This window comes from Haemaphysalis longicornis, unplaced genomic scaffold, assembly GCF_048455015.1.
Source record: "Haemaphysalis longicornis isolate Haplotype H1 unplaced genomic scaffold, Haemaphysalis longicornis Haplotype H1 scaffold_1, whole genome shotgun sequence".
Taxonomy (NCBI): Eukaryota; Metazoa; Arthropoda; class Arachnida; order Ixodida; family Ixodidae; genus Haemaphysalis; species Haemaphysalis longicornis.
In genome coordinates, this window is record NW_027526203.1 from 427,337,651 (window position 1) to 427,358,469 (window position 20,819).

At 47.3% G+C, this 20,819-nt stretch overlaps 2 protein-coding genes across 2 annotated transcripts in view; one reads left to right on the forward strand and one right to left on the reverse strand.

The window, feature by feature from the left end:
- Window positions 1–20,819, reverse strand: part of LOC144155693 (uncharacterized) — a 654,708-nt gene that overhangs the window by 211,784 nt on the left and 422,105 nt on the right. The window lies entirely within an intron of this gene.
- LOC144155692 (neural cell adhesion molecule 1-like) overlaps window positions 1–20,819 on the forward strand; it is a 578,531-nt gene that overhangs the window by 185,824 nt on the left and 371,888 nt on the right. The window contains exon 6 of the mRNA XM_077687293.1: window positions 18,880–19,188. Within this exon, the coding sequence (XP_077543419.1) occupies window positions 18,880–19,188 (309 nt within the window). The remainder of the gene's footprint in view (window positions 1–18,879; window positions 19,189–20,819) is intronic.

Consider the following 20,819-nt stretch of genomic DNA (forward strand, 5'->3'; position numbering starts at 1 on the left):
GTCCACAGCAGCTCCACAGGATCCTGGGGAGGGTGTCGGATGATGATACGGAGAGCTTGTAGCGAGATACGTCCCTTAAGGTAGTTTGAGAGGGCATGCTGGGAGTCGGAGAGGATGGTGGTGGGTTGGGGCTGTTGAACTATGGCGAGGGCAATGACAACTTCCTCTGCCACCGTAGGAGAGGGGGTGAGGACAGACATGGTTGTGGGGTGGGGAGGACCGTGCATAGAAGTGGCGTAAGCCTGGTTCGTACACAGACTGCGTGGCTTAGTAACAATGCATAAAACAGGGGAAAAATGGCTGCCTGTATGCTTTTTTAATTGCCTACATTGCCACAGGGCGTAGATAGATTATATAACGATAAAAAGAAGTCATCAAGTGACCACAAAAAAAAAGGCTTATCGAACGAAGTCCTACTTGAAAGTCCACGTAAAATACCATTGTAGTTCTACGAATGAATAAAGGCAGCCGTGGCGATGATACGCTTCCGAACGGCTTTAGAAAAAATCAAACAAAAATAAACCGGGCAATGGGTGTTGTTGTTTTGATCCCTGTGCCTTGCTGCAGCAGCATCGGCAGGGAAAAAAATCTAAACGACATTTAGTTTACGCATGTTTTTATCTCATCCTGTTCGATTTCTTAAAATGGAGGCGGGTTTTTCTCGCCCCTCGAAGTACAGCTGTATCTAGCGGTATCTAGCTCGACGAGCGTACACACGTGTTCCGAGCTCACGAGAGGTTGATTCACGGCACCGTCGATGATAATGTACACAGCCGGCCAACGCTGTTTATTCCCCCCGCACTACTTGAGAGCACGTGCTTAAGTGGAACACCATAATGAGTTCGGCGGCTGGATTTGTTTGCCGGTTTTCTTTCGCTCTCGCGTGCGTGAAATCTTGGCGGCCGTGCAGGCTTTTTGTGGGCGTCGATAAAACCCATCGGGGCGTCGGTTTTCGTGCCAGCGGGATGTTAAGAGCGGCGCGGCCCTCGATGCCCGGCTGCCGTCTGATCCATACCTCGCACCGTCCTTGTCACGCACCCACTCTCGGCGGCACGCAGGTGCCCCTGTCGGCCCCCCTGCATTCTGTCAACAGCCGGCCGCATTAGCGCGTTCCGCCAGAGCAGGGGAAGTGTGTCTCCGCACCGCTGCTGCCTAATGGCCGCCGGCTACTTATTTCTCCTCGTTCGCAAGCCTCAAAGGGCCATCCTGGGCGCTGGCTTTGCTTAGCACTTAAAGTGTTCAATGAGTCCACGTGGTTCGTTCAGACAAATGGAACGCCAGAACCAAAGGTCGACTGCACGTCACTCGCGGCACGCGACCGCTTGTGGGGACTATTCTCTCACACACTGGCCTATTCACGCAGCGTTTTTAAGATGTGGGATAAGTGTTGTTGTTTTCAGTACCAAACTAAAGTTCTATTTCATAGCCCTAGGACACACGCTCTTGCGTCCTTCAAGTGATGACTCCGGCTCGCGCACTATACCGCCTGTTTGCTTCCTGCAATATCGTTTGTGGACGTCACTCGTGTACGATACTTGTAGCAGCCAAATAAAGCTATTATTAAGCTGAAAGCCTTAAATCGCCCATTGAGTGAAAAAAAAATGGCGCCCGACGCCCGTAACAAAACAAAAAAACGTCTCCATCGGAGGCGTTTTATTGCACGAAGTGTTCTATATCCCGAGGGGCTTCACGGTGCTAGCTTGAGCGAAAAAAATAAAATAAAAATTAAACTCGTTCCACTCAACATGAAAGCTGTCGGAAGTGCAGAGCAGTGATTCGCCATAATGGGAAGTAGCGCCGTTATCCGCTCGCCTCTACCACCCATTACGCTCTTCGCCGCCCTGTCTCACTCCTCTCCGGAGCTTCGTCCAATACATTTCAAATTTTCCGCATTCGCAGGGCTCGCGCGCCCCCTACCTGAAACAGCGCGAGCGGGAGTTTTGTTCTTGCTGTGCTTGCTTTTCATCCAGCACGTGCCGGTGTTGCACTGCGAAGCTTGGAACGCGCCATTTTTTTCTTCCACTGCCAATTTTTTCTGCTTAATTATAAAAACCAACTCAACGAGGGTTCCTAACTAATGAACGCGGGGGCTGATGGTAACCCGTATATTACGCCTCAAATGTACCTGCAGTTTTCTTTGCGCTAAACTAGGGAGATGTATGACAAGCGTCTGTGGTTCACGAGTTTTGAGCGGTAGTGACTATACAAACCGCTTGTTGTTCGAAGCTTGTGTGGGACGACGTGACGACAGCTATGGGGCTCTACTTGGGTCCATGATATCGCTGCGCCACCTGATTCCGGCAGTCGCTTGACATCGAAGAGCGTTACAGCGAGCTACGACGACAAGGCGAGTTCCTGAAGTGCTCTGCACTTGAAAAGCCGGCGTCCGGAATCGGTGTCCCTGAGGGAGAAACGACCCTTGCACGAAGCGTTCCACAGCGCGAACTTAAACTGGGCAGCAGCGAGAGGTGGTCGCCCCCGCCATTGCACTGGAGATGGAGAGAGCTGAGGAACGCAGCCAAACGAGCGAATAGACGAGCAGCGAAAATCACAACCACCATCAACTCTCCCATTACACGGCGGCATGAACGAGCAGATCGCAACGCGTAAAAAACAGATAAAAGCCATTCGAAAGCGTTAAGGCGCATCGCAAAGCAAAGCGTCTCCAGCAGCAATACTGCAAATCCCTTCGATAACTCGATGCGGAACACGGTGTCTATGACATTCCGAACATGCATGCTTTCGCATTCACCACCTTAAGAAGTTGTCCTCGGATTTTTCATTACCTTCATTCGTGCTTTATTTATTTCGGGCTTTTTAAAATGATTGAGCCAAAGTTGCATTCATCGTATGCAATTCTCAGTTCTTCCAGTGATTGTGTGATAAAAGTGTAAAAATTGGGCAGCTACAACTCCAGATGAAAGCAACGTAGTGCAATGGATTCTTAGTTTTTCACGAGAATTACAGAATATAGAATAACGAATAGGGTAGACGTCTGAGGAGAACTAGAGCCTGTTGGGAGCGGTACCTCGTTCACGTGTGCGGCTCAGCGCCAGCCTCACGCGCTTTGGCAGCATAACGATGTCAGACTAAAGCGCGTGGCAGCATAACGATGTCAGACGAAATGCCAAGAATAAGAATTCGTAGAGCAATGCCAGCCTTTTATGACTGCTTCAGCGAATGGGGATACTGTGATCGGGGAACCCGAAAGCTACCTTTGTTCTCTTATTGTGGGCGCCATGGGACACATAAGTACACAAAAGAACAAAACGAAACTTCATTTGTTGTCCGTTTGAATATGATCTAAAAAAAACACCGAACAAAAAGGTTGGGAGAATAAGAAGGCAATCAAATTTCGTTCCCCTCTTTTATTTGGTCTCTTTTGCTCGCAAAATTCCACGCACTCCAATTTCATCAGCTTCCCGCAAAAGCAGGAGGTCTGTCCGTTTACTTGCGAAGCAGAAGAAATACAAAATCGGCCTCTGCGTCAATCTTACTTCTGACGGACGCTCCCTTGCCTCCAGTCCAAGAAACAACAAAAACAACAACAACAAAAAACAATACGGAGGGAGAGGAGGCAACCGGACTAACACCCCTTGTATGTCATTCCTGACGTCGATATGTGTAAATGTTGAAATTATTATTGACGTCATTACTGGGAAGGCGCACATGTACTCCTGTGATTGATAGCACATCAAATTACTTTCTTAGGGACCTTAATAAGCGGGCACCGCGGATGGAGGGGTTCTTTTGTTTGCGTGCTGGAATTCACGGGTCGAGTGAATTTAAACACGCAACAATATCGCGAAAACCAGCCACAAGTATTTTCACCTTCTGTTTCTACGTTAAAATTGCACCTCATTTCTAATATAGGGTTAGCCGTTCTGTACGGTTAAATTTAGTATCACTCCAGGAAGCTGGCACCAACTGCTCTGGAAAAGTTACAACTGGTAACATTCTTTCCTCACTCCAGGAAACACATTTGCACAGCGATGTTTCATCGAATCCCCCACTTGCTTCACAAATACTAGCGCGGAGGACATCCCCCGAGTTATTCAGTCGGTCCACGTAGAGGCGGACCCTACTCCGATGTAGCTACGAGTGTTCTCGGAAATTCCGATACCCAGCCATCGGGTCACCACTTGATTTTTTTTTCTCAGAGAATCTTCTCTAAAAAATAGAGTTAGAAAGAACCGCACTCGTGTTAGGGAACTTATCCACGTTCGTATCAAAACCTCATCGTTCACGATGAGTGAAAGACTGCTGCTTCTATAGTGGGACGTATTGGGGGCGAAACAAAAACGTAAGCGGCTTCAAACAGCCCCGTGTATCGATCGCGGGCAGCTGTTCGGCGTTACCCCTTAAGGTTTACTCTTCCATGCTTCAGCCCTTAACCTGTAGATGGGCATAGGCCGGCCGCATGCTGCGACAAGGGTGCAGCCAATGAGGGACGGCCGTTATTCATACCGATACTGTAGGCTACTGTGACGGATACAGTTTCCCGTGAATTTTTTTCTTTTGGAGCCAAGGTTTAGACCATAGAACAGAAGCTTCTGTGATGAACAATCATTGCTATACACCGCTGTCTTTAATTATTAGTTATTTTCAAAAGTTTTTACATCCACTTCTGTGTGTGTTAAGTTCTGCGGTACTACACCCACAGTCGACACGCACACATAATTTCTTAAAATACATACATACATACGTCCATAGATACGTTCATACATACATACACATACGTACACACATACATACATACACACATGCATGCATACATACATACATACATACATACATACATACATACATACATACATACATACATACATACATACATACATACATACATACATACATACATACATACATATGTTGTCGACAAAGACCCGCCGCGGTGGCTCAGTGGCTAAGGCGTTGCGCTGCTGAGCACGAGGTCGTGGGCTCGATTCCCCGCCGCGGGGGCCGCTTTTCTGATGGAGGCGAAAAGCAAAAACTCCCGTGTGTACGATATTTTGGCGCACGTTAAAGGTCCCCAGGTTGTCAAAATTAATCCGGAGCCCTCCACTACGGCGCGCCTCATCACCTGCATTGCGTCGGCGCGTAAAACCCTACAATCAATCCATGTTGTCGACAAAGACCTTGCGGAAACTTGATCGAGGGGCCGTGCAATGACTAAAGGTTAAAAGAAAAATTAAGCTGCTGGCGTTTCCGTGATAAAACATTTAGTGCACTAAATGCGACGTGGGGTTCAAGCAAATAAACAAACAGGTGAACTTAAAAGCCCGCAGGTGGGGGAGCGAGTGAATGAAGGCTCAGGTATGCTTTTTTTCTGTAGTAAAGATTAGCGCACGCTTGCACAGGCGACCATTTAAACATTGGTTCTAGTAAAAACATTTCGCGCTTAAAATGGTACATTTGTTTTATCCTACCTTATCTCTTGTCTGCCCGCCCACTGTTTAATATTTGATCTATATGTACCAGGCAGCCCAATGTAGCACTGTAAGATGCTTATTACACTTTTATTTTAAGCCTTTGTTACACAACCATTTCAAGGCGATGTCATCACAATTTTTCGAGGCAACCTTTGGTTTCTGCTACTGTGGTTCTGCAGTGCCCGACCTCTGATTCTGGCAACCCATACGTAATTTTACTTCATACCTTTGCATATTTCAGACATATCTGACATATATTTTGTCCCTACAATAGTTTTAAGTGTTGCGGTGGGGAGATGAAAAAGAACAAGGGAAGGAACTGTAACTTCGCACAGTCGGGTAACGTTACTTGCAATGTCAACTAGGACTATGTGATAACGACGGCAACTTCTGCCCATAAACTATTAGTGTGAATGGCCAGCCTGGTGCACCCAGAAAACATTGGTTCGTAGTTTTCCGCAAAGGTTTGCTCATAATTTTGACATTAAGGAGCAATACAGGCAACCTGTCGTTGCGCTGCTGAGCACGAGGTCGCGGGTTCGATTCCCGGCCGCGGCGGCCGCTTTTCTGATGGAGGCGAAAAGCAAAAACGCCCGTGTGTACGAGATTTCGGCGCACGTGAAAGATCCCCAGGTGGTCAAAATTAATCCGGAGCCCTCCACTACGGCGCGCCTCATCGCCTGCGTTGCGTCGGCGCGTTAAACCACACAATCAATCAATCAGGCAACCTGTCGCAGTGATGCAGTTTCTACGCCCGAAGTTATGGGTTCAATTCTGCAAGAGTGTTAACTCCTCAGTGTAGGCGAAAGGCAAAACGGAACTTTGGCGCATAATGAAGGATCCCCAGGCGGCCGCACCTATCCCTCAGCCCTCCACTGCGCCGAGCTTCGTAACCCAGGAGCAGCCTCGGGACGTAAAACCCCCAAGTTCAAACTAATAGTGACCAGTGGATGGACTCGAAATCAGCTTAAACACGCCTTAGCGTATGCTTCCCGTAATAAGGTAGCATTTACTCAAAAGTTACTGAAATGCTTTGCCAGCTCGTCTCCAGATTTTTTTATTATTCTCCAGAAAAAACACACGGCGCAGAGAGTAGAGCGGCGGCATCGAGATAAATCTGCAAGGCTACAATATTCTTCTTAAAAATTAACAACCATTCTCCCAACTGAGATGTGAATGACGAGCTAAGCTGATAAGGAGGTGATGTGGCGCGAAGTTTACGAGCTTTCCCTGCTTGTTTTCGTTTTTTTTTTTCAGACGATGGATCCGGTAGTCCCGCCCTCGCTGGTGCGCACTTTACTGCATTCGCGTGCTTGTTGATGACGTCAACGGTAGTAGCTACGTCGTCACAACCGCAAGTGCGTGGATTCGATTCCCGGCCGCGGCGGCGGCTTTTCTGATGGAGGCGAAAAACAAAAATTCCCGTGTGCTCGAGATATCGGCGCACGTTAAGGATCCCCAGGCGGTCAAAATTAATCCGGAGCGTTTCGCTACGGCGCGCTTCATTGCCGGTATGGCGTCGGTGCGTTAAACCCCACGATCAATCAATCAACAACCCCAAGTGACTTCATGTTCAGTCCCTATATTGATGGTGATGTCACTTCTGGGTGTGACGTGATGTCTATCGTTAGGGAATCGCACCAGCACTCCCGTACAAAATGGACCCTTTTCGAGCGAGAGATGTAGCAGCATCCTTGTATCGGGGGTCGTGTGGTTACCTCTTATATGCGCGACCCTATGGGATCACGCGAGAAATAGGACAAGGCCAGTTACGGACGCATAAGCGGGGGATGTACGCCGTATCATCAACTACACGTCGTTTTATTATTATTAATTTAGTTATCCTTAACTCAGCTTTCGCAATAAAGTTCGAGTGCTTTAGGTCAACATTCCTCCTCCTCTGACAAAAATCATGGGCAGGTATGCTTGTGACATCGAGTTTCTTGGTCTCGTGGGCACGTGGCACTGGGACGTAGGGTAGCCCGAATTTTTCGGCCATGTTAACAACAGTGCCTCGAACTAAATTTAAAGAAAGCATCTTTTTGCAGCAGCTGAAAAAAACAAAAACAAAGAAAGAAAGAGAAAATAGAAAGCAGGAGAAAAGGGAACAGACAAAAATAACGCTGTCAGCACTAGCGGGAATTTTTTTGGAAATGCAATAGCATTTGTACTTGTGCTTACCGTTGGTGGAATGAAATAATATGCGGTTATAAAGCAAGCAAGCAAGGAAAAAGCACGCAAGTGGACGAGTTCGCCAGCAGGCAACCGAGCAGCTTGGGCTCCGCTTTCGTAGCACCGGCGTAGCACGATGAAGGGAAGCCCTGTACCTGTGTGTTCGCAAAAAGGGCGTTTGCGCTTGCAAGTGAGCGTGGCAGGTCGGCCTCGGAAGGCGCCTCGATTCACCGATTGGTGCTACTCGGACCGCGATAAGGTCCAACAATAGGTCGAGCAGTGCCGGCACTAATGTGGCTGAATGTAGGTATACGCACTTAGAATGTGGCCTCCGAGATTCAGCGTCATTCGGAACCCCTGTGTGGGCGAAATGTGGTTTCGACTGGCAGCTGTGTACGCGTGTGGCACGTTTCGCGAGTGGCGGGAGCGCTCTGCGTGGGATCCCTCTCACCTAAGCATCGCTTTATGACAGCTGTGCGCTTTTCACAAGTCCCTAATCTTGCGTTAAAGCTTTGTCATCGGCACGTATATTCAAAGTATTCAAAGTCCCGAATTGAATTCTAGAAGGTGGTGTATTATCTTAGCGGGCCACATGATTAAAAATTATTGCCGAGAAAAATTAAAATTTCGTTCGCTCGTTCCTTGTGACACTGCACAGGTGGGAGAACCCATTTACAGGGTAATTTAAAGACGTCGGCAGTTCTCGCAACCGCCCCCTGCAGAACGAGGAATCATTTATGAATTAAACTGGCAAAACACGTACTGATTTTCAAAGCGTGAAATTCCGCGAAAATAGGGCATTACAAGTGAACGAGACGAGAAAGAACTGTGACCGTGGTGCGGGTCGTCTAAATCGTCACTGCGCGAATTGGGCCATCTGCGTATCTTAATTACATGTTTCACTGAATAGTATTATACATACCACTACGTACTTATGCTCTCCGCTTTGTGTTTTAAGGCCCTTAGTTGGGGTTCATTCATTATGAATCATGACCCTGATTTTCTTAACTGATATTCTCGGGCCACTTCACCGCCTCCCGTTTGTACACGCATATCAGCCACTGTGTTCCCTGTTCTCAGTCCTCAACCCACTGCCGTCAGATATTTTGCTCCATGTACTCATTGTCCCATCACATGGCCATTCTAATGACAGACGGACGTCGAGGGGCCGCACCAGCGCCTTCCCTGCTACAGCGGAGGCGCGCTTTGATTTTCGAAGTCTCTCATGACAGCAGAATTTGTTTTCATGAAGGCTGATTGTTCAGCCGTCACTGTAGGGCTCTGTATTCCCCGGGTGGTAATCAGGGAGCCGAAGGGCTGATTAATCCGCCCCGGTGGACTCGTAAATACTTATGGCTGCCAATTTGGCCGTCCCACTGAAGAGGAAAGGGAGGCCGTGAGAGGGCCGGGGGTGCCGTCGGGGCGGTCCTTGTCGCCTCGCGCCACGGCACTCTTGATCCCCGCCACAGTGCGCGTCCCGCGCAATGGTGACAGAGAGGAGATGCAAGCGCCCCCGCGTAGCTGGCCGTAGCGCTCGGCCGATGCCGAACAGCGACCACCCTCGTGCCGAGAACGGCACGGGCGAAAACGCTCTTGGGCGCAGCTCATTCTTCCCCGAGCCTATCCTCCATCGGGTTTTCCTAAGCCGCCCTCGATTCTGAACATTCCTTTCATCTGTATTTTGCCCGTATCCGGCGCCCACCAATCTGAGCAGGTTCGCTCTTCCTTTCTTTTTCGCTGCCTGAGAACCTTGGCCGCTTTCTTTTCATTTATTGCCCCCGTGCCTGCCCCTGTTTTCACTGCTCGCTGGGCGTTTTACCTCTTCTTTCCTATGTTGGTGTTGTGACACGGGAAAGAACGGGGGTAAGTGCCCGCTTGTATTTACATACGGTCTGGCTGCCCGACCGGTACCGCTTTTTTGCATAGAGATGATATAGGCGCATAACTAATCGCGTCCGGCTGGATTGGGAGACATAGCAGAAAAACAAAAATTCCCCACCGCCTTTTTTTGCTTAGAGTGGCCCTTATTCCTCTCCGAGGCCTCCCCTTCCTCGGGGCGTTTTCTCCTGCTTCGATGAGAGTTCTTGAGATATTCATGCGAACGTCTTCATGCATTATCTGACGACAGCTTTCAATAGTCCCGCTCATAGCCTCGGGAATTATATGCCCTCTTTTGCTGTTCTCTGGCTGAGGTTAATTTATGCATTCGCGATGTTTTACTTTGGCTCTCAGCCAGCGAATCCAACTATAGAAAAAGATACTGCACTAAATTCTAAAGGCCTTCTTTTCTCCCCCTCTCCGATTTTCCGCTCTTATACGCGGCTGTATTTCTCTTTTTTACTGTGAAAGCTACTGCGAGCTTACCAAGCAGGCGGTCTACACGGCGCGCTATCGATAGAGCTTAATGGGATTTGTAGACTTCGATGAAAAAATAAATTCTCCAATATTTCTATCTGATATTGAAGCCCAGGGAACAAAAGCACACTGTCGTCGTCAAGGCAATTAACTTGTGGGATCGATTCCACTACTATTGGCACAGTAACGTTTCGAGCTGTGCGCGCTTCTGTCTCCTCGCGCAGTGTGTTTCGTCCCTGCCGGTCATCATGGAGACGCGTCGTTTTGTGTGCAATGCTTTTATTTTGAATTCCTTTTCGCATCTTTCACGAGAATAATGAGCTAAACTAAGCAAAGTGCTGTCACGTAATGAGGGCCGTATGGGCGAACATGGGTCCTGCGTTAGCGAAAGAAACTGAAAAAGCAAAGGTACCGATCCATTTTTCAACAAGTGTGGTTAGATGTGTGAGCCCCTCCTGTTGTCAAGCCTAAGCCCTTCAACAAGGAAAAAAGGAGAAAAAAAGAATAACGAGCACAATAACAATTGCGAGGCCTTTTTAAAAAAATTGTTACGGAGTACAGGTGAACACACCGAAATTTTTGCGGAAACTTGTCCTATGCGTGCGGCAGTTTGTGAACCCGTCCGTGCGAGTGAAGTACTTGCAGGGGCAGAGGAACAAAAGCGTTACGTATTTCAACGCAAGATTTATGAACCATTGTTTAGCTTACTTTCTTTTGAAATGATAACGCTGGGGTTGGTAGGTGAGATAAAATAGATTTATTCATTGGAAATGTTAGTGATTGCCAAAAAATAGTCGTTGGCTATTCCAAGCTTTCGAGTATGAAGAAAGATAGAGTGAGACCAATAATCGAGGAGAAATGAATATACTGTTGACAGGGGATCATAAACACAGCCAAGACCACCTAACAGAAAAGCGCAATCGCAAAAATATGCATGCACCTGTTTCTGGTACAGTGCCTGCTCAACTTGCGTCACCGATAACCGAACGTTAAGCCTTGGGAACTCCAAGATTTACCTGTTTAACTTCACTTGCTGTGCAGCGCGGTAAAGGTAACTTAACGAACTTTCTAACTTGCCGCCGGTGACCTAACCTTCAAGATTGCTGCATTGAGCCTTCACCGCAGCAGCGCAGGCCTTGCTGTGGAGCACCCTTTAAGGCAAACTGACTGATATCTCTTCCCGTTGCTAACCTTAGTTGCTTTCAAGCTTCCATTTATTTGCAGCGTTTCCTCGATCACTGCCATGTTATATGCACGAATGTCATTTGTTTTACTTCTGTTAATCAGTTTTGACAGCTCGGCTAATTTAATCCCATCTGCCGTGCTTGAAACTTAATGTTCTCACGTTTGACTACTAGTTCCTTCGTTTCCTTAGTCGTTTCCAGTTTGTTCCCTACATGTTGCTTCTCCCACAGCTGCTGCTGATCCACTGAGTGCTGATGTTAGGTTGTCATTTAGCCTGTCTACACTGACTTCTTTTTTCTCGTTCAAAAGCGAGAATTTGTTTTAAAAAATTACACCATCTTCCCGTAGGTTAACCCTGAGTAGTATGCGAAGCAGGCATGGGGTCGATTCAAGTGTCCATTAGTTTTCAGTTCTTCGTTTCCGTAATATTGAGGTACGCAGCTACCGTTATATTTACCGTTTGGTTTCCATGGTAACTACCACACTTTGCACTTACCGTAACTACAAAATGGGAAATTGCGTTTCCGTGAGGTTGAGGTACGTAGCTACCGTTATATTTACCGTTTGGTTTCCATGGTAACTACCACACTTTTCACCTACCGGGACTACGAAATGGGAAATTGCGTTGACGCCATGACTGTTTCGCATACTACTCAGGGTTCCCTTACGGGAAGATGGTGTAATTTTATTGGAGGGGGGGGGGGGGTGCTAGAGTGGAGAGGCATTAAAGAGAGAAAAAGAGAGATGTGTACGTGGTATGAGTTTGCCTTTATTTAAGCATTATCATCATCATGTTCAACGTAGGTGACGTCGAGCTGTGGTTTGCGTTCCGCTTTGATTATGGCCGCCTTATGGTCTGTTAAATGTAAAGTCAAGGGCTGTTGTAGTGGATGAACCCTAAAGTTGCTAGAGATGAGGTCGATGCACGTTCCCCGGATGGTTGTGGGCTCCTTGTAATCACGGCCCGCAGAGACTCGCCGACGCACGCCGCTGCCGACGACGATGAAACGTCGAAGGCGCGTGAAGCGTGCTCGTCTCGTGCCGGCCCAGGAAGACACCGGCAACACTGTCGCTCCAGGAGCCATAGAAGGGACCGGGCGTTCAGCAAGGCGAGCATGCGCAGTGGGGGTGTGGACGGCGCAACAACAACGTCAACGACAAGAGAGGGACATAGCCCCGACCATGAGATGCTTCGCATCTAATAGTTATTTTAAACTCTTGCGATCTGGAGTGATAGCACGCGAGGACGATACAAAAATTTCTTAATTTTTATCTTGTTGAATAGCTGGTTGCCTAGCCCTTTCGTGACTCGAGGTAGGAGCTTCGTTGAGAAGTAGGGGTGGTATGAAGCGCTAATTTGCTTCTGGTCTCCGTGGGCAGGTACGGCTTCGGATGTGACAGTATTCTCAACCCTCTTTTTTGTTTTCTCTGGGCAGTTGATCACGATAAACTCTAAAATGCACGCTAAGAACCATGCACTTTTTGGGGGTCACTTTTTGCCAATTGGTTGTAGGTTATAGAAGCAAGGAAGTTTGTTTATTGCCTAACGTCTCGTCGCGCTTTCGCGATCGAGCAGCCCAGTTTAAGTTTAAGCCTTCTCTTCAATCATATTTTTCAAACGACCACATAGAATATTGATTTACCCATTATAGTATCATTTAGAGTCATTTTGGTTGATCTGACGCATGTATGCACTGTATTTATGGAAGTGGTATTTACATGGTAAAACTTTTATCGCATTGGTATGAATGTGTCGAGATATAAGCGTTTGTTTATGTAACGAAGTGTCCCTACTGAATAGAACGTGTTAACTTTCCCTTGATCTTCAATTATGTTTATTTTTTTATATCTGAAGTTTTCATTTGCAGTTCGTAACAACGTGAGGACAAAAAACTTCGCCCTCTTGCTTCATTTGTATAATACTAATACGAAATTTGTGTATCGTTCATTGCTAACAGCTGTAAGTAATCTGTTGCTAGCGGGTGGTCTTCCTACAATATATTACTGCACAATTTCTTTCTGTGTCACCGTTTCTTTTGGTGTGCAAAGTACTGCTTAAGGTAACCATAAACAATTCGGTTTAATTCAACTGCGGGAGCCTGTGCAAATCCCGCTGAAGGTTCCCGAAGTATAACTTTACTAAGGTAGTTATTTCATAATGTCTAACGCATGACTGAAATAACCACCACTGAATGAATATAAAGACGAAAATAGTAGTTAAAAATTAATAAGCCTTGAGCTGTTGAATATGACGCTCTTTTCTTCTTTTTTTTTTGCAGTGTTAGGGTCTATCCAAGATGTCAACCAGTAAAAAACTACAGCCAGTATAGGACAAAAATATATTTGAAATAGCCACCCCCGTTCTCCACCCCTGCTGTCATTCTAGGGGAACAATACGTCTGGTGAGCTCCTCTAAGAAAAAGCAGCCGGATTGAACCCTGTGCACAAATTTTCGTTCCCGATGCTGTTCTTCCTTTCAACGATCAACGCAACTACGAATGTGTTATGATAAGGCAAAAGCCGTACGTGCAGCATGACACGAGAAATTCACCCTTGCTGGTTGACGCCATGGCTGGAAAACTCCATGGGTCATGCTCCATCATCTGTCTAAAGTTAAGCCTGGCAGAGGGCAGCGAGTGGGGAGAACACGTGACGGCCCGCGAGGAAAACACATGTGCACACCGACCACGGAGTACGCTGGTTCCATTTAAATATTTCATTGGGGCAGGAAGACCAGAGGTGCGATCAGAAGTAAGGGTAGCAAAGGAGGTAATAGAGTGATCTCTGTGCCCCTCGTTAACACTGACGTCTCGATGATGTCTATTTCTAAGTAGTTAGAGGGCAACAGTTACCGATGTGCGCTCGTGTCGCCAGTATGCCTGGCGGAGTAAGTCACGCCACGTACCGCGTCGCAAACTCGTAGCTTCACAGCACGGAGTTTGAAATGGTCTGCGTCTGGTAACTAAAGAAGGAGGAGGATTAATTAGACGGAAGGAAAAAAGACGATGTAGCGGTAAAGTCAAGTCTTTGGTAGGTACCACCACGGGACGGGAATCCACAATGATTTCGCATCAAAGCACGTGAGCAGACTTAAGTGGCTCAAGGAATTTTAACTACCGATGACATGGGCGATTCTATCCTGACTAAAACACCTAGAATTCATATAATTTGCTATCGGGGGAAAAATGAGTGATGCCCCCACCCCGCATAGGATGTATGAGCAATTCTTCGTGTAACGTTTGTTGTCCTGCTTACCTGGCGCAGCACTTTCGCCTTAGCTACCATTTCGCAAAAAAAAAAAAAAACATAACACAATGGTCGCATTGTTTACTTATTACAACGCTGCTGTACATGCTATGTATGAGATTGACAGTCCCGAAGATGTTGTCGTGCAAAAAGCGCTTTGCAACCTAGCTGAATTGATAGAAAAACAAGCAATATCCGCGATGATGATTTTAAGTGCAATGCACTTCTTAAGCGACCCTGAACCTGCGTCCACCGGCGATGTCCGCGCACGTGGAGATGGGCGCGCGCAGCCTGGCCGCTGACATGGCACATACCCACGTGGGGGATTGGCCAGGAATCTCTTCGTCTTCCTTGGCAACGGGGGGAGATGGGCGCGCGCTGCCTGGCCGCTGACATGGCACATACCCACGTGGGGGATTGGCCAAGAATCGGGCGTGAGAAGGGCTAATGCACCTGCTTAAAGGAGTACTGACACGAAATTTCAAAGCTGAGATCCGCTCTAGCAATCAAGTACAACGACAACACAAATAGGTGTCTGTGAATAAATACATCTTTCTTTCTTTGTAGTTGTGTGTGTGTGTGTGATCTCTCTTTCGCGAACATTACCGAACCGCGCAAATTCAACTCGTGCATTCGCACTTTCACATTCTTCCCCTCGGGGAAATGCGGGGAATTTTTCAAAGCGGCCGCACTTCTGTCCCCCTTGCGGTCAATATATATATGGGGAAGAGACGGGCGTGACTGGCTGAAAGATTACAACAGTTCACGTGACTCGCTGACATTACACGGCCTTGAGGGATTTCTTCCCCCAGTTGGCGAGGATCTGGCGGTTACGTCGCGTTCCTCGAGCGCTCGCTCACCCAGCCGACGCAGAGCGATGATAAAAGGCGTGCGGAGTAGCATGTGTTTATATTCCCCTGGCGAAATGGGCCGCCTAGGAATACGTCTGAGAAAGAGGAATGCCTTGTCTTGTAATGCCGCAACTATCCCCATAGTTGCGTTGTCGTTTCACATCTCGACGCGTTGCGGAATCGTCACATAATTTCTTTCCCCAATTTCACCTTCCATAAACAGGAAACCATTTCAGCATTTTGGGCTTTTTCTGCTAGAACTACTCACGTCCCATGCTTTCATTAAGCGCTTACATCTAGCGGAACACAAGATAATGATGCCCAGATCGCGCTAAACTCCTGTCTTAGATTCTCAAGTACATTATAATGTAGTCATCCTAAATCGCAGTTTCAACTAAATACAACAAATATTAGACAGGATTTATTTCTATAAAACAAAAACTCATCCCAGCTAGCCTTTTCGTTAAATTTACCTAGTCGCCCACTGTTGCCACTGGCAATCTCTTCTATGCTTTTTCATTGAAGGCAAATCTATCAGTGTGAAGGAGATACGGCTCGAACTTGTTTAAGTAATGCAATCTCGACGCAGAGGCAACGCGCACAGAAACTTCGGAGGCAAAATCAGATTCCACCCCCCCCCCCTTTTTTTTTGCTTATCTTGTGACAGAGCGACATATTTGAAAATAGATGACTTCCGCAACAAAACGTGCCTGGGGGAACTTTAAAACACATGAAGCTGTATCAACCGTTCAATGAAGCAATACGCTTACACTGGGGGAGACAGGCGGGCCAAAAAGGGCAACCAGCGCCAGGGCTTCCGCTTTCCTCGCTTTGGCTGTCCACCTGTGTTTAATGCTGCACACGTAGGTATGATTAATTACCGACTGGACAGCATGGGAACCCCGCCCTATCAATAATGCATGTTGGATATATCATCGTTTCATTTTAGAGGTGAGCTGATGCGACAAATTGAAGGTTGACAGTTTATTGAAACTAAGCTGATACTATCAAAAGCATAATTTAGTTACTGCGAAAGGAGGTCCAAAAGTTCAATGGTCAAGTGTACCTCCTGCTGCAACGCTCAGTGATACAAAATAACCAGAAGTTAGGAAGCCTGATTACATGCCAGGAAGAAGAAAAGGGAAAAAAAGAAAAAAAAATCTGTCCTCACAAAATTAAATGGACATCACGAATACAGTTGTGCGGTAACTATAAGAGCGAAAGAGAGAAAACAGTAATTAACCGTATAAGAAGTATTCTTGTAAGTAATAAGTCCCAGGAAAAATATCAAACGACTTTTGCTGAGTGGCACCAGTTGTATAATAATAACGAAAGGAAATAGCACAATAAATAATTTACTGTACAGAGTAAAATCTGTGTGTTGCTTAGGCAACAACAAATGATTAAGGACGCGTTCAGTTCCTTTTTCCGGCCAACACGCAAAGGAGGAGGAGGAACAAACGTTTATTTTAGAGCAGATGGGCGGCCGCCTTAGTCCAGCTAGCCGTGTGCTGTCGCTGCTCGGGTGGCCCGCTGGATCAGGTTTTGTTAGTCCTGCAGGTCCAAGCTGGTCAGCGCGCATTCCCACTGCTCGGGAGTAGGCAAGGGGAGTGAGGAGGGGTGGTGTGGGCCGAAGTATACGAGGTGGGGGGTTGTGTCTGGGGTGTGGCAGCCAGGGCAGTTACTGGCGAAACGGCTGGGGGAGATATGAGAGAGGATGGTGCTGTTGTAGAATGTATTTGTTTGGAGACGTCGCCAGATGCGGCATTATTCGTTTGTGAGTGCAGGGTGAGGGGGAGGGTATTCTCGGTGGGTGTGGCGATAGTGCGCTAAGATATTGGAGTAGGTGGCTGGTAGTGGGTGTAGCGTGTCAGTCAGGGTGTCCAAGTCGCCCGGCCTCGTCGGGAGTGCCCGGTAGTGGAATTCGCGGGCCGCAGCGTGGGCTGCTTCGTTCCCGGGAAGGGAGGCGTGACCTGCGGTCCAGACGATGGTTACGTTAGGAGGTGATATTACGGCTTGTAGAAGCTTGAGGGCATGTAGAGCAATCCTTCCAAGGAGGTATTTTCGACATGCTTGCTGCGAGTTGGTGATAATCGTGAGGTAGTCGCACGTTGCTGTATGCATTGCTAGGGCTATTGCTGTAGCTTCGCTGCAGATGGGGATAGGTGGCGGTAAGTGGCCCAAGTGTATATCGTGCCGTTGGTGTCGGTGACCGCTAGGGTTGAGTGGGAAGGTGAGTGAGCGATGTCGGTGTACCAAGTGTCGTTGTCCGATGAGTACTTCTTATGTGGGTAGCGAACACGAGCGTTGCGACGTCCTTTGTTGTACTCAGGATGCATATGTCGTGGAATTGGGGTGACTTTGATGGTGGCCCGTATATGAGGTGGTATGGGCTGTAGTGCTTCATGGGGTTCTGGTGTAGGACGGCCTAAATTCTGGAGGACTGTGCGGCCTGTGGGGGTGAGCGTAAGGCGAGAGAGTTGGCTGGTTCTTTGGGCTTCTATAAGTTCGGAGAGCGAATTTAAATAAGTTCGGAGAGCGAAAAGCCCCCCAAATTTTAATTTTTGATTTTATTGTTTTTTTTTTAGTTTCTTTTGGCATGAACATCAGTCCCTTTGGGCCGGGCGTACCATGCTTGTGGCTCAAAGCTCAGCTCTAGTTAAATGATACTGATTTGAGTAGATGCGGGTTAAAAAGCAGCATTAAAGCAGGACGAACCAAGACAGCCGCAAAAGACGATAACACGAGGGCCCGAGTGAGGCTTGGTTTAGTCATTTTTAAGAGTTAACGTTCTTTCTTTATTATTTTTTTTTTTTGGGGGGGGGGGGTAAATTTTGAGCTCGGGAATTGTTGTGTTTATGCCGTGTCGCGACTACCAAGTCTCATTCCCCGCAGTATGCTTCTGATGAGTAGGCTCAACGTATTTGTGTTGGACGACTCATGTTGCTTGCGTGCGAACACACTTCCATGCGCCAAATTTTATGCGGAAGAATTTTTCTGTTCTGGAACTGACTGCGACAAAATACTCCTTTAGTGTGAGTCTGACTCCAATAATGTCGTCAACAAGGGCGGGTTACTACTGCGAAGCGGTATCGTCATCGTCATCATCGTCAGAGAAAGTTGGCTTTCCTGCAGGGCGTTTTCGCGTTACAGACGCCATCAGTGGGAACGCTAAAGCTTCGCTTTAATAAACGTACCTATGCGCCACTGTGATATGCAACAGTGAAAGTCCGACAGCTCCTCCTGTGCGAAAAAGAAATCATTGTAATTATTAGACATATATACATGTTGTATTACTTTTTCTTACGTTCTTTGGCCCGCCACGCGACTTGAATTCTGATTTTCATTCCGTTACCACCCAAGCAGGCTTTTCGGCCCCTCCGCAGGACTACAGTTTGTTGCGTGTTGAGCGCTTTTAACAATAACAACAACAATGACTCGCGCCACAACTTTTTCACGGTTTCGTTACAGTTAAACTGCATTTTAGGCTTACCTGGTTGTTAATTAGGCCACCTGTGGCATGGCAGCACACATAAACGCAAAAATAAAGCACCACACTTTCGCTTGGCACTGGGCGCTGCCATTAACGTACTAGACCATGTTTCGAGCTAATATCTTTCCCGTGCTGGTTCCTGCAGACAAGCCGAACGTGACTCTGCGACTGGGACAGCCGTTTCGGGAGCTCGAGATTCAGGAAGGCGGTGACGTCTACCTCGAGTGCGTTGTGAACGCCAACCCGCCGTCCTCCGAGGTGCACTGGTCCAAGGATGACGTCGAGGACTTCGCCACAAGGACGCAGAACGGTTCAACGCTTCCCGACGTTATCATCTCTGGTCGCTTCCTGGCGCTCCAGAAGGCAAGGCGAAGTTTCTCCGGTCGCTACGCCTGCAGCGCCACCAACAGCGAGGGCACTACGACCAGCAACTCGCTGCGCCTCAAAGTGCTGCGTAAGTGACGCCTCCACTCTCTCACGATTGCTGCCTATTAACTAGAGTACCAACCAAGGGAAAGGGAGAGGGAAAAGGGAACTTACTGATGGATATATTGATGCGATGCGCAAACTTTGTTGAATATTTCGCAGCAACAGACGATTTTTGGCTCGTTCCTGAAGCAATAGTGTTTAGAGAATAAGTTTATCCGCATCAGGACGTCAACCGGAGCCGTGAACGTTTGCCGAATGCAGTCTGGTTGGAAATTAGGAAGGACTGATTCGACATTTTATAGGTGTACGAAATGGGAACTCCGACCAGTGTTAGGGTACCTGCCCTGCTTAACTGGCCTGTTTTAAGTTTAATAAAAAGCAGGAAGGTCGGTGTCAGGAAGGAAATACTGCCATAAAACCCAAACCCTATTCAGGTCTGAAAGGCTGCTTGGTCCCGTAGGTGAAACATCATCAGATACCATACGTCTAAGCTGTGTAGGCCAACTGTACTAGGAGGGCTGCCCAGGACAGAAGCAGGTTGTTGTTGTGGTTGCTGTTGTTCGCGATGACGACGTCGACGACGATGATGACATTAAAAGATATCACGTAACACAAACATATGATTAAAAACATAAAGTATATGTGGTACACGTAAAATTAACTACAAAATTATGGGAACGTAAGCTAGCGCTGTAGAGCAGTACAAATCAAAGTCTGATAAACGGGTGTGAGTTCGGAGGTCTCAAAGTAGGATATAGGTGGTTATATTAGACGAACAGCAATTTAGCGGGCGAGGAAAAGACGGCGTGCCGAAAACCATATGGAGAATTAGCGCTAAAACGTTTTTCGCGAACGAGCAGCGAGGAATGAATTATCCGGGGGAAGGGATATTTTCATTATTAAACCATGGGTTTCGTTTGTCCCGTTTTCCATCGAATTCAGCGAACGAAAGCGCCTGGGTTCGGCTGTGATTATCGACCAGCCGAGGTTATAGGCCCCTTAAAATACGAAGCCGCCAAACTACGTCATCATTTCACCATCGATTACTGAATCGGGGCCTTTCTGACGGCTAGGGAGGGGAAAAAAATAAAGGAGGAAATGCCAGAACAGGGGGTGCTGTGGGGTCAATCTGTTCACTAGAAAAAGCAGGAGCAAGTACATAAGCTTGTGTAACGAAATATCTTCATTTCTTATTGTTTTCGATTGTGGCACAAGAAACAACGAAAGGAATGTCCGAACCTTTATTTTTCACGGTGAATGATTGATCGATCGAGAAACAACTGCACCAATAGAATCTATGTTCACCAAAAATCTTGAAGAGAATAATATATGCCGTTTAGAGGTATAAACTTAAGGGACCATGAAGACAAAATGCAACTTTGTTCAGTTTGAAAGAACTAGTCTTGTTAACTCACTCAGCTTCATTCTGGCCACTCGAGACGTTATTTAAAAAAAAAATTCCTTAGCAATGTTGAAACACATGAAAATTTCCGGAAACGGTGACGGGTAATAGGCAGGAGTGACGCGATAGAGGCAGGCCTTCAAAGCATAGTTATCAGTGTCTTAACTCCACGTTAGCATTGAAGTGATACGATCAAACGCAACTACAGACCACACTAGAATCACCCAGTCATATTTCTTGGCGGTGACTTTGGT